The sequence below is a fragment of the Plutella xylostella genome, chromosome 9 (assembly GCF_932276165.1).
Source record: "Plutella xylostella chromosome 9, ilPluXylo3.1, whole genome shotgun sequence".
Taxonomy (NCBI): Eukaryota; Metazoa; Arthropoda; class Insecta; order Lepidoptera; family Plutellidae; genus Plutella; species Plutella xylostella.
The window spans coordinates 11,403,561-11,416,093 of record NC_063989.1 but is presented as its reverse complement, the minus strand read 5'-3'; the positions used below and the strand labels follow the sequence as shown (position 1 = coordinate 11,416,093).

Here is a 12,533-nt window from a genome sequence, read left to right as displayed (position 1 = left end):
AGCATGTACTTATCTATTCAGTCTTGAAACCAGAATGAAGAATATGCTTCAGGTTATTCATATTAAGCTATGAATCTATTTAGCAAAATTATATTCTTATTTGAATCAGCATTTCTATTTAGTACTTAAGTAATTTAAAATCTACAGCTAGCTCAACCTACTTTGATTCTCTAAGAGTGGTTATTATAAACATTACTTATTACTTGTATTGTTAATATTTGAAATGATTTTAAACATTTTTCCACCGGGATGAAAATTGGCTGGACCACATTTTCATAAAATACTATGTTTCTACTTGAATAATTATTGTGTGTACTTGTGTGATTTTCTAGTTTAATGATTCTCTATGGTTTTATTATGGGTTTAGCTACACTTGGTAAATTCAGGTATTTGAAGTATTGTTTATCATAAAAGAAAAAACATACTTAACAATTAGGCAGCAACAAAACCAACAAACATTTAAGGGACACCAGAGTTGTATTGGTTGCAAAATAAATCTACTTTCAAAACATTAGTTCAGAACTAAGAAACCCAGATTCTTAATCTATACTTACTTACTAGGTACTTGATACTAGGAAGATTGTGTAAAACGTGGGTTTGTATAAAATGCATTTCATCTTCAAACCACTTAGATGCTAAGCAGTTAGGTTTAGGCTGTGGGAGAGTAGGTTATTGAATTTTAGGGGAAAACAAGCTATCCTTTTGTATCTCATGTGTGGTGAATGTTATTGATGTATGTATGCTTAATGAATCTAGGCTTTCTACTGATCTACATATGTGATAGGTATGATTGTGGTACTTACTTACCCACCTAAGTATGTAAAGTTTGTTTTATTGGAATTCAATAGGTATTTACTTACTACAATAACTAGTTATGTATCAGACAACAGAATAGAATTCATGTAATTATTCCTTTTATTCAATGGTTATATTGGCCATAACTTGTACCTGACTGACTGTGACTAAGACAATTCTTATATATTCAGCAAGTTAATGATAATTTATAATACTTAAAAACCTGCATTATACCCTTTTATTAATATAAATAAAGATTGACTTTGCTTTGGAAAAGATGTTAAGAATATTAAACAAAATTAATAAATAATAGGGTCAATGAGTCAGTTGCCGACCTAGTTGAGCACCAACTTTACTTTTACTAAAGTGATCTACTTGTCTGATTAATTAAAATAAATACCTTCAAATAGATACTTATACCCGTAGGGTCAATGTGTTGGATGGCGACCATAGGAGCACTAACACTATTTTAAGTTAACTGAAATATTTGGAAAAGATAAAATAAATATTTCCATAGTGAATATTCATGCAATTTTACTTTTGAAGGTTAAATGGATATCATTGGCTATATATTATTGACTGTGACCATGACAACTTTTACATATTAAGTGATTAGTAATAATTTATTATACTTATTATTCTCCTCTAATTCTGCTAATATAAATAATTATTGATTTGGGTTTGGATAAGATGTTGATAATATTAAACAAAATCTTATAATTAGGGTCAGTGAGGTGATTGACGGCCATAAGAGTTTCAACTTTATTCTATTCTAAATAAAATTTACTGAGTTTTGAATAAGATAGGAAAATATTTTCATAGTACATGATTTACTTACGACCGATAAATAAATTGAAATGACTTCTTATCAGCTTGGGTAAAGGAAAGCAATTGCTGAATTGGATTCTTCTTACAAACTTACCAATATACTATATACAGGAGGAGATGATGACAGTTAGTTATTAATAAGTAATGTTGAGCTTGACTGTGATGAAGTTAATTAGAGGCAGGGAAACCACCTCGAACAACTTGTAGGTACCATGGTAGACACAAGCCAGCATCGATAAAATATTAATTGTCACATAACTCTGAGATCTACAATATAGAGATACATTTGAGTGATTGCTCTTGACACAAGCTGAAATGGGAGATAGTAATTATATTCTAATTATGTCCCTTATTGGAAGACATTGTACTGTGACGATACACATGAGTAGACTCAGGAAATATCCGTGTCGAATAAATGTATAAGTAGACTCAGGGAATATCCGTGTCGAAAATACAAGAGTAAGCTCAGGAAATATCCGTGCCGAATAACTATTACACATTATGGATACATAAGATATCCGTGCCAAATAACTATTACACATTATTAAGTAGACTCAGGAAATATCCGTGTCGAATAAATGTATAAGTAGACTCAGGGAATATCCGTGTCGAAAATACAAGAGTAGGCTCAGGAAATATCCGTGCCGAATAATTATTGCTTATTATGGATACAGAAGTAGGCTCAGGAACTATCCGTGCCGAATAACTATTACACATTATTGATACATTAAGTAGACTCAGGAAGTGTCCGTGTCGAATAAATGCATGAGTAGACTCAGGAAATATCCGTGTCGAATAAATACTTAAGTAGGCTCAGGAGATATCCGTGCTGAATTGTGAAGCTGAATAAAATATTATTAACATCATCTGGATCCCAATCAATAGATCCTTTCCTAGGGACTGACTGACAAAAAAAAAACAGTTTGAATAGAGCCAGTGGGCTAGAGAAGGTAGATGGGTCTGGTGGACGGATCTGGTCGTCCTTCATAGGGTGTGCGAGGCGGGGCGCACCTTCTATTCAAATTAAAAAACCTTTTTTTTTTTATAGATAATTTTGTATATATTTAAATTACTTTTGTTTAATTAAATTATGTATGTTTTAAGAAATAACTATTGCTTGAGCTTTGTTCTGTTGTCCTAAAAAATAGATAAACTAGGGATTATGAACTAGGGTTCTAGGGATTAGTGCTAGGGTAGGGATTCTCTCAACCTCCTAAAAGAACTTGAGTTACTTCGGAAATGTAGAGTCCTAACCGCTAGACTAGACGATCACGTATTGGCCAAACGAATAATGCAAAACACGTATACCGTTACAAGACTTCTCTTCAGTTCGTTTCAGTTTAGTTAGGGCGAAAAATACGTCTTAAATAGGTAGGTTAGAGGATGAAGCGTCACTACAGGGGGGGTATATTACAATGCAAAATTAAGATAATAATACAAATTAAATAAAATCAAATTAAAACTACGAAAAATAAGTCAAAACACAAAACATAAACATTAATATTAAGCTAAGTCACAAAAATAATTAAAACAAATGTCAACAATGGTCTAAATAATTTAAAAATATAAATACATGTCATTTTTTTATGTCATTCCTACACTACCAATCCGACTCGGGCCATATCCGACCCAAAAGTCCCCAAGACGCTTGCAGCGTTTCCACGCTGAACCGCCAAGGAGATCCTCTGCATGAGATATGCCCCAGAGCGGAAGTCAAGACCACGGTTCCTTAAGCGGCGTCCTATTTCCTTTACAAAGGCCTTGCCCTGTACTCCCCACACACCCGTGGTCTCCAGAGCAAGTGGGGCAAAAATATAACTGCTCAAAAGCGGACCGTACTTTTGGCACTTCAATCTCGCAGCCTCTTCTGCAGCTGCGCCAGGAGTCAGTGAAGTGGAAGCCACGTGAGACGGGGCGAACGTGCAGACGCACGTCGCGTCCCACAGCAGACAGCGGCCCCTCTCCCAGGGAATCATTGTGAGACCATCAGGGCGCTTACCATCTGTCCTACTAAGACCCTGTGGCTCCAAAACACTCGGGATGTTCGCGGCTATGAGTGCTCTCTTAACAATGTCGTTAATAGAGCAATGTCGAGAAAGTCTACCCGCACTACGAACGCAATGTAACCCATGCCGACCTCTAGCATCCACCTGCGCGCCGCAAACACAACGATGAGGATGACAAACGTTGCAACCCAGACGCAACGCAACCGCCACGCGCAGAGAGTCGTCATCCATGAGGGTCCCCAACTGCAGCGAAGGCAAGGCATGAAGCCATATGCCTGACTCAGGCTGGGTAACGGCTCGCAAACGCGCAAGTTCTACACCTGATTGGCTGCTCAATAAAGAATCAATTGCGTTGTTGCATAATACCTCATCCCAACTCCGCTGAGACTGCGGTGTCTCGGGGAGATCGCTCCCAGGACAACGAGCCTGCCACAACTCCAATGCCTCCTCTGCGAAGGGAATACTAAACCCGTCACCATGAATAGTTAAAATGCGAGTGACGAGGTCTAGCACCCCAAACGATGAGGACAGAAATGCCGGCAGCTCGGTGTCCTGCAAACGACGGATCCCCAACCCACCGTGTCTAATAGGTAACGATGCCTGGGACCACTGAGAAGATGTCATTTCAATGTTCAGAACAGTCTCCGACAAATCTTTCAAAATGGCATCATACCCAGCGGTTTCTTGTCTGTATAACCACACAGGTGCCGTCCGCAAGGTGTACGTCATTCTGGGCATGGACAGACAACTACGTAGTATCGTCAACGCAACGTGGGCTGAAAGTTGGCTTAAGTGACATTTAGTCGCTCGCAAAGCTCTCATTTTAGAAGCAAGCACCTCAGGAATGCCTTCGGCAAAAATTGGCGCACCCAGAAGCAAGAAATTACTTCTGTCCAAAATCTTGAGGCCTGGTACTACCGATTCCACCTGTGACAAAATCTCCTGAGATGCCTGACCAGAGCACGAGTATAACTCACACTTTTGGGCATTTACTTCCAGACCCATTCTCCTGAAGCCCTCTGCTAGTGAGCGTAAGTCCTCAGACACAACTTCAGGTCTACCCCCGATGGTGCCGTCGTCCAAATACCACACGTTAAGAGGAGAGCGAAGCGCGACAATCACGTCCTGAATTGCCAAGCTAAAAAGAAGTGGTCCCAAAGGATCTCCTTGCTGCACTCCTACCCGAGACTCCATCAAGCTATCACCAAAGAATAAATTACTCGGTCTCGAATAGCATTGATGAAGAAACGGATAAAGAGAAGGTATTTTTTCTAGAACCTTAGACAAGACCGTGTCCCGCTCAACGGTATTGAACGCGTTGCGGATATCCACCTTAACAATTACATCATCCGAATTGCCTCTGGATAATGCAAAAGATCTAGTGGCATGGATTGCAGCTTCACATCCCAAAGGAACACCGAAACCCAACTGCCGAGGCTGCAAATAGGACGACATCCCCTGCCTGACCGCCCGACATCCCAGTTTAGCCACTAGACGCCGGATAACATTACCAACGGCAATAGGTCGGATGCCCCCGTCTTTTTTCTTCAGGGCGAATAAAGATGCACCGTATAGATAGGGACAAACTTCCCTGTTGACCATACCCTTCAACATAAAATTAGCCAAGCTGCAAATTGACCCCAGAAGATTAACGCCACTATCACCGGCCCCAACAGAAGTCAACTCCTTCAGGTGTTCTGGGCGTATTCCATCCAAACCCGCTGCGGAACCATTGTTAAAAGACGCAATGGCCTCCGTGATATCTGACACCTCTACAGCCAAGAACTCACTCGAGGCATCCGGTTCTGAGGGAAAATTAAGCGTGCGGCCCGGGGCAGGATGTTTCTGTCGTAGACTTTCTACCGTCTCCTCACTGTTATCGGCCAGACTACAATCGGATAACAAAATCCTAACTGCACCGCTGAGGTCCATCATGAATGTTTCTATTTACATTATTGTCATTCATTATTGAACGTGTTTGTTATGTTATTAAACCAATCATAACTCTTCAACATTTCCATTATAAAGTTCTTAATTTCATTAACACATATTTTCACCAGCATTTGAATTTTTTCTTCCCATGTCTTTTCTGTCAAAATTATATCTTTAATTTTTCCGAGTGTACTCATGAAGTTAAACTTTCTTTCCCTTTTATTTTTCTTCTCTTCATTTTCTGTCAACATTGGTTCCTGTCTCATATTTGTTTCTGTATCACTGCTGGACATGGTTTCATCTCGTAAGTTGTTTCTTTTTTTATTCTTTTTGCGGCTAGATTTATTCGTTTTGTTATTGGAACTATTTACTTCCGGTTCTTGTTGTGTCATTTCTCTGTGTACTATAGCTTTAGTTAAAACTATATCTCTGTAGGAAGGTTTTTTATTTAAGATCGGTTGAGTATCCTCTAAATTAGTATCACCGTTATAACCCTCTTGTACAATAGGGTAACGTAACGTACCTAGGGACATTTTCGACTACCCCAACTTTGAATGAAGCTATCGCAGCGTACAACTAAGATATTAATGTGAAATTTTGTTTATTCGGTAGGATATATAATCTATTATCACTAGTATTTGTGCTAAAGCTTTAGTGTGGCCAGATTTTATTAAATTAAGATAAAAGTAAAAAGGCTTGTTTTGACCCAAGGTACGTTACACGTTTGTACCTTGGGACACTGTTTCCTATAGCTTTGTACTATGGAAAATGCAAACTTCAAAATAACGCCTTATATCTCTGTTCTTATTGATTTACTGCATCTCTCTTCTGTCTAGTTTCACTCTGGCACTAATAAAAACAGAGATATAAGGCGTTATTTAGATGTTTGCATTTTCCATAGTACAAAGCCATAGGAAACAGTGTCCCAAGGTACAAATTTCATCGTGTCCCAAGGTACAAAAAAGCAATATTTAACCAAAATTTAAATATCTTTATGTTTAATTAATAGGAATCTTTCAGATAATTGCCATGTCATAAAATTAAATAACTGAAAAGTTATACGTGACATCCATGTCTTTATTTTGAGAATGCCTCAATGAGATAAAGCAACACAAAAAACTATACAAAAGCTACTTTTGACTCCAAAAAACTTCATATTGTCTTCAACACACACTCGATGCTGGTATGATCACGAGACTCACTAGTTTTGCCAAGCGAGTAAAATACTATACCTAGGGTAGAATTTTAATGTGTTTATTTAGCCGGTTTTTTAAATACAATCAATGTCCCGAGGTACAAGCGTCCCAAGGTACGTTACGTTACCCTACTATCGCATTCTTCTGTTTGTATTTCCGTGAGGTATTTATTCAGTGCCACTTTGTAAGTGCAGTTATCTTGTGACATAATAACGCGTATTTGTCTCTCTTTTAAGTAAACTGGACATCTTTTATACAATGAAATATGGCTGCCTTTACAGTTAATGCATTTGTAATTTGTTGTATCACAGTTCGCATGTTGTTCTCCACATTTTGGGCACAATACCTTCTTAGTTGGGCACTGTCGCATTAAATGCCCGAATTTCCAGAAATTCGAGCATTGTGTGACGGGAAATATATAGGGTTCTACTTCAAACCTGCACCCGTAACCACGTACGTACGGGGGTAGAGTAGACCCCTTGAAACAAAAGCGCACTGATTCGCTCTCGACCCACTCGCCTTCATAATTCTTTCTTTTTAACCTTCTTACTGAAATAATCTCGGCTTCACTTTTAATGTTCTTCATTAAATCTTCATCACTTTCTTCAAGATCCATTTCTTTAACGACGCCGTATATAAAGTTTAGTTTATGTGTTAACTGGCATCTATATCCTAAATCAGCAATATTTTTATTATGAAGCAGTTTTTTTGCATCTTCAGCAGTTTCAAAGCGTATGAACACTTTATATGGGTTTTTATATTTTATTTTCAAAATGTTATTTATATTTTCAAGCATTAGTTTTTTGGCTAGGGCAATTTGTTTTGGCAACATTTCTTTTGCAGTCATACATACCTCAGTATCGACTATGTCACTAGAATCTTGCTCCATCTGCTTGTTATTTGTAGAAAAACTACGTGCTAGCCTTTTAGGTCTGCGGTGTGTCACTTTTATAAATTCATCTTCCTCTTTGTCTTCGCTGCTGTCTTGTCTTTGTCTTTTCTCTGCCAAGCGGCAATCATTCTCCTCATCAGATAGTTGTGTCCCGTTTTCATCCCACTCTAATTCTGCATCACTCACTTTTTGGTCACTCATTAGCACTTTTTCGTTATTAGAACTTACTAAAATTGGACTAGTAGAAACGCCCCTTTGACTCATTTTTATTGTAATTGCGGGTAGACGTAAAAAATATCATCGCGCTCAATTCGACTGGCGGAATGCGTGCACTCACAACAAGTCGTCGCTCGCGAATGTTGTAAGTGTTAGAAACTAAAACAGAAAACACAACAATTATCATTTTATTATATATTGACAATATTTAGATACGTAAATAGTTGAATGTTTCATGGTCTTCCTTTGATTTAAGATGCTACATTACTTCAAAGTCATAGTGAAAATGCTTTTATTCATCGTAAAAATATAAAGTTTTCTGACGAACGTAATTTTTTTACAAACTCCTCTCCGTTCGAAAAAGGGGTATTTTTGTCTTTGGAGAAGAACAGAGGCAAGAAACTTTTAAGCCATTTTTAAAATAGGCTCAGAAGAAAATCTAATTATTCCCATGATTGGCCTTTAGATCGGTATAGTAAAAACCTTTTTTTTATAGCATTAAGCAGGTTTGGTCTTCATCAAAACAGTTTGCATTATTTTTAAAATTAAAATAAAGTATAGGTATCTTTTCATTGAAATGCAGCTGCTCTGTATTTTCAGTATACATTTTGCGATGTACTAATAGGTGATAACTGCTAGGAAACGTTTCAGTTCGTAGACACGAATAAATAATTTATTTATTCTTGTATCATTTTCCGTAAAACCGGAGTAGTGCTCCAGGGACGGCTCTCTTAATGAAGTTTTAATCTCCCGGCGCTAAACCGACTGTCCCTTTAAACCACTGACGCAAAAAGAACTGCGGTTTTAAGTGTATGTTGTATGTGCAAACGTACAACCCCTCGTTTGCGTTTATGTGTGTACCATTATACTAATGGATTATTTATTTTGTTTCCTCTACAATGAACAGGGTATTCCTACCGTAACAGTACGGTATTAACCTAAAATAATATAACATGCCTTCCAAATTACGCAAGTGTTTATGTATGAATTGTGCTGATTGAAAATTCGAGAACCACTGATTACAAAAAGAAACCGTTTAGTTGGGGAAAAATGTTTAATTGATTGGTGCTACGAAATGCTACGCCACTGCTACGAAATGTCAACGATCTTGCTACGTACTTCGTAGGCCCGATTCTAAGTGGTATTTATTTCCTTAAAACAAGAGGAACACTATTATCTGCATTAATAAAAACAAAGGATCTTATATTAAAACGCCCAATATGGGAAAAATTGGGAATTAACCTGAAACTATGTCTTTTCAGCAATTACTGTAAAGGGTGTAAAGCTGTTTTACGTGTATCCAGTTTTCTTTTTAAGACCGTAACTTTACTTGCCCGTAACTATATTAATAATAAATTCACTTATCTACACTGAAAACTTTTTTCTGTATTCCAAATGTAACACCAATTTTTTCTGTGGAAGTAATAATATGGGAGTTTAAAGAATAAACAGAGGCGGCACGCAAAAAGAAAAACTTTACGAAACAAGCGCTGAAAGTTATGTCTGTCATCAATCCCGGGAATCCCGCGGCGGGAAAACAGATAACTTTTTTCACAACACAAGAAAGGCATCAATCTAAGCCGAAGTTTCATTGGAAACAATCCAATTATTCGTCAAGTGGGGACCTCAAAGTCGAGGGTCGTTATGTTATAGGAATAGAGCTCAAAATACAGATGGGTTTGGCTGGGACAATAACACCCGGACACCAGTTCGAGTATACCTTACCTACCTGGCCCGGTAAACCCGCTCTAAAGCTGCGTACAGACCGGCCAAACAAACGGGTTTCGTTGACCTTCGTTGCTGCAATCTGCCTTGTATTATGTATGATAAATATCTATCGTTGGGCGTTCGTTGGGCCGGTCTGTACGCAGCTTAAATCGACAAATAAACAAACAAGAATTGTCACCGTGAACCGTGAGCCGTGGTTAGCGGTGCAGTTTTCTTTTTCCTAAACTTCGGAGCGCTGCGCTAACCACGACAGTAGTTCATGTTCGTTTGTTCGTCGATTTAGAAAGTGACCCCCCCAGGGCCAGCCGAGTGAATATCTACAGTGGAGTCTGTGTTGACGTGCGATGTTTTTTGAACCCAACCTAATGGATGGAAGCTTATTTTAATTAAACCCCCGACTGCAAAAAAGCGTGTCTAATTTAAGTGTTTGCAGCAAAACGGATGGAAAGAGTTCATAGTATTTTTTTTTTCAAATCGTTTTTAAAATGACATCATCATCATTATAGGAGTATTTTTAATATATACTAACCCCCTTATTCATAGAAAAGTTACAAAACGTTTTAACTGATATACTGTTTTGTCCCTCTCTGTCAATGAACAAATTGTTCTTTGTCGGAGAGGGACAAAACAGTTTATTAGTTAAAACATTCTGTAACTTCTCTATGAATAAGGGGGTAAGTATTTAAAAACAGTGTTATTAGAAAATACCAATATCTTTGCTAGCTCTAAAATATAGACGTTAGACAATAATCACTTATACTGTCTAGCGGCAGGGGAGGCCAAGCGGTGGACAATAAGGAGCGAGCCTCCGCGGGGAGCGCGGGCCAATTTCACGGCTTCAACCTGCGGCCCGCGGGCGACGCCGCCTCCAGGGACTTGGCAGTTCTGTAATTTTGCCGGCTTTTAACGTCAGAAAAAATATAGGCTCGTTATAGGTTTATGTATGGGAGTTGTACAATGTACAGGGGAAACCCTGTACATTGTACAAAGACTTTTTTCAAAGTTCGCGAGACTACAAATAGGCAAGCGTAGATAAACGACCGTCTGATTGGTGGTAAACGTCTAAACATCATGAAACTCTACATAATATTTATATTGAAAATTTAGAGAGACGTATACTTTTCACTCTATTGTTACCTTTGAATCCTTTGCCTTTGATTAACCTCGCAGAAACTAACGCTAACTTTGTTACTACAGCGATGTATAATTAAAATAACTAAAGTGTCCAACAAACTAAAGTTGTATTTGTATACAAAAGTTTGATTACTGTCACTGAATGAATATTTTCATTGCGAAACTAAAACTGGTTGGAAGCTGAATCGTATTTAAAGCTTGTACGTACTTCGAGTGAATGCAAGTAATTAACAACTTTAATAAGCTGGCACTGAGTTGGTCACACACAACGTACCGACAGCAGCCAAAAAAGCTCTAATTAAAAAAAAAAATTGACCGTTGAGCTACAGTTTATAACACGTAGTAAATCGCTAATAGATATTAAACATTTCAGATTCAAACCAGCTCTATACAAGTATGAGTTCAGATTTTTTTTTAAATAAAATCTGTGTTTCAGTAATTTTGCAGCTGACAGTACAACATCTGAAAAGGTTTTTCAAACTTTTAACATATCATCGCGAGTGTACCTCAAGTAAGTATTAAATACTATGTAGGTATATGACACTGCAATGCGCTTATTCATATTATTGTACAGTATTACTTTTTCATATACAGTGAAACCTGGATAAATGGGACCTGGATAAGTGGGAAACCTCCGAAACCTCACTTGATTACCTCTGTTAGTGAGACAAAGCAAACCTCTTTAAATGGGATTCTTATGATATATTTGAATGGTAATGTTACGTCTATAATTGAGAAAGCTAGTGCATTTACCTCTATAGCTGAGACACTAACTATGTTTTAATGAACTCTTGTAAATTATTGAAATCAAACTTTAAATTTTACCTCTGTAACTGAGACACATACATTCATTACCTCTCTAACTGGGACTATATGTAATATACCTGTTTGCGTAATCGCATCTAGTATGAAAACCTCTGTAAATGAAATTTACATTATTAGAACCTGGATATCTGAAACACTGTCTTAGTGGAATACCTCTATAAGTGGGACAAAAATGTTGGTCCATTGGAATCTTACTTATCCAGGTTTCACTGTATAGGTATGGTATAGGTAGGTAAGTAGGTATATGCTAGGTTTTTATTATCTGCCTACTACCTATTTTTGGCCGCAAACTTTCGATGGGGGATTTTCTGTGGGAACCCAAAGCTGTGAGTGTTTTTGAAGGAAAATACCTAAGAATATAATAATAAATAAACTGACACACTTTCTCACTTAAAGAATGAATGCTGAAGCAAAAATGTATACCAAAGTATACAGCAAGTCATAAAAAAAATATTTATGCAATTAATATAATATTCTTATTGATCGAAGCCATGTCTACATCCGAAGGATTCTCATTAGGGTCTCATTACATAATTATCGGAATACCAATTTATTATTCTAAAACGATTTCTGTTCCTTGTTATGTTTTCAGTTTATTTAAAACAGGGAATCCATTAAAAGCAATGTATCCGTTTATCTTGTATAATATTTTCTGCTTGAAGGGAGTAACTGTATCAATAAATAACCTATCATATCAAAATATGTATAAGATGATAGGTGACCTTATGCTATGAACGATATCTTCCAGTCGACCGTTGGGTGGTGGTGTGTCGTATTGAGTCCATAAAAATCACTCTTATGATATCCCTCTATTTATGAAATTATTCCGTGCATGTGAACAATCCATACAATACAGAACTAACTTTACATTGCATCGTAAAGGTCGATTTACATCAAACGAACGCAAAGCTGAAAATAGTACGGTCAGGTGCAGAGAAACCTGACCCCCCTCTCATAGTAACAATGTTTCTGAGAGGGGTC

The 12,533-nt window shown here is 37.5% G+C and overlaps 1 protein-coding gene across 1 annotated transcript; it reads right to left on the bottom strand.

Annotated features, from left to right (window-relative positions):
- Nucleotides 1–3,218: 3,218 nt before the first annotated feature.
- LOC105386209 lies at nt 3,219–5,561 on the bottom strand. Its single transcript, XM_011556721.3, has one exon. It carries the CDS (start codon nt 5,559–5,561, stop codon nt 3,219–3,221), a length of 2,343 nt encoding a protein of 780 aa, XP_011555023.3.
- Nucleotides 5,562–12,533: the final 6,972 nt, after the last annotated feature.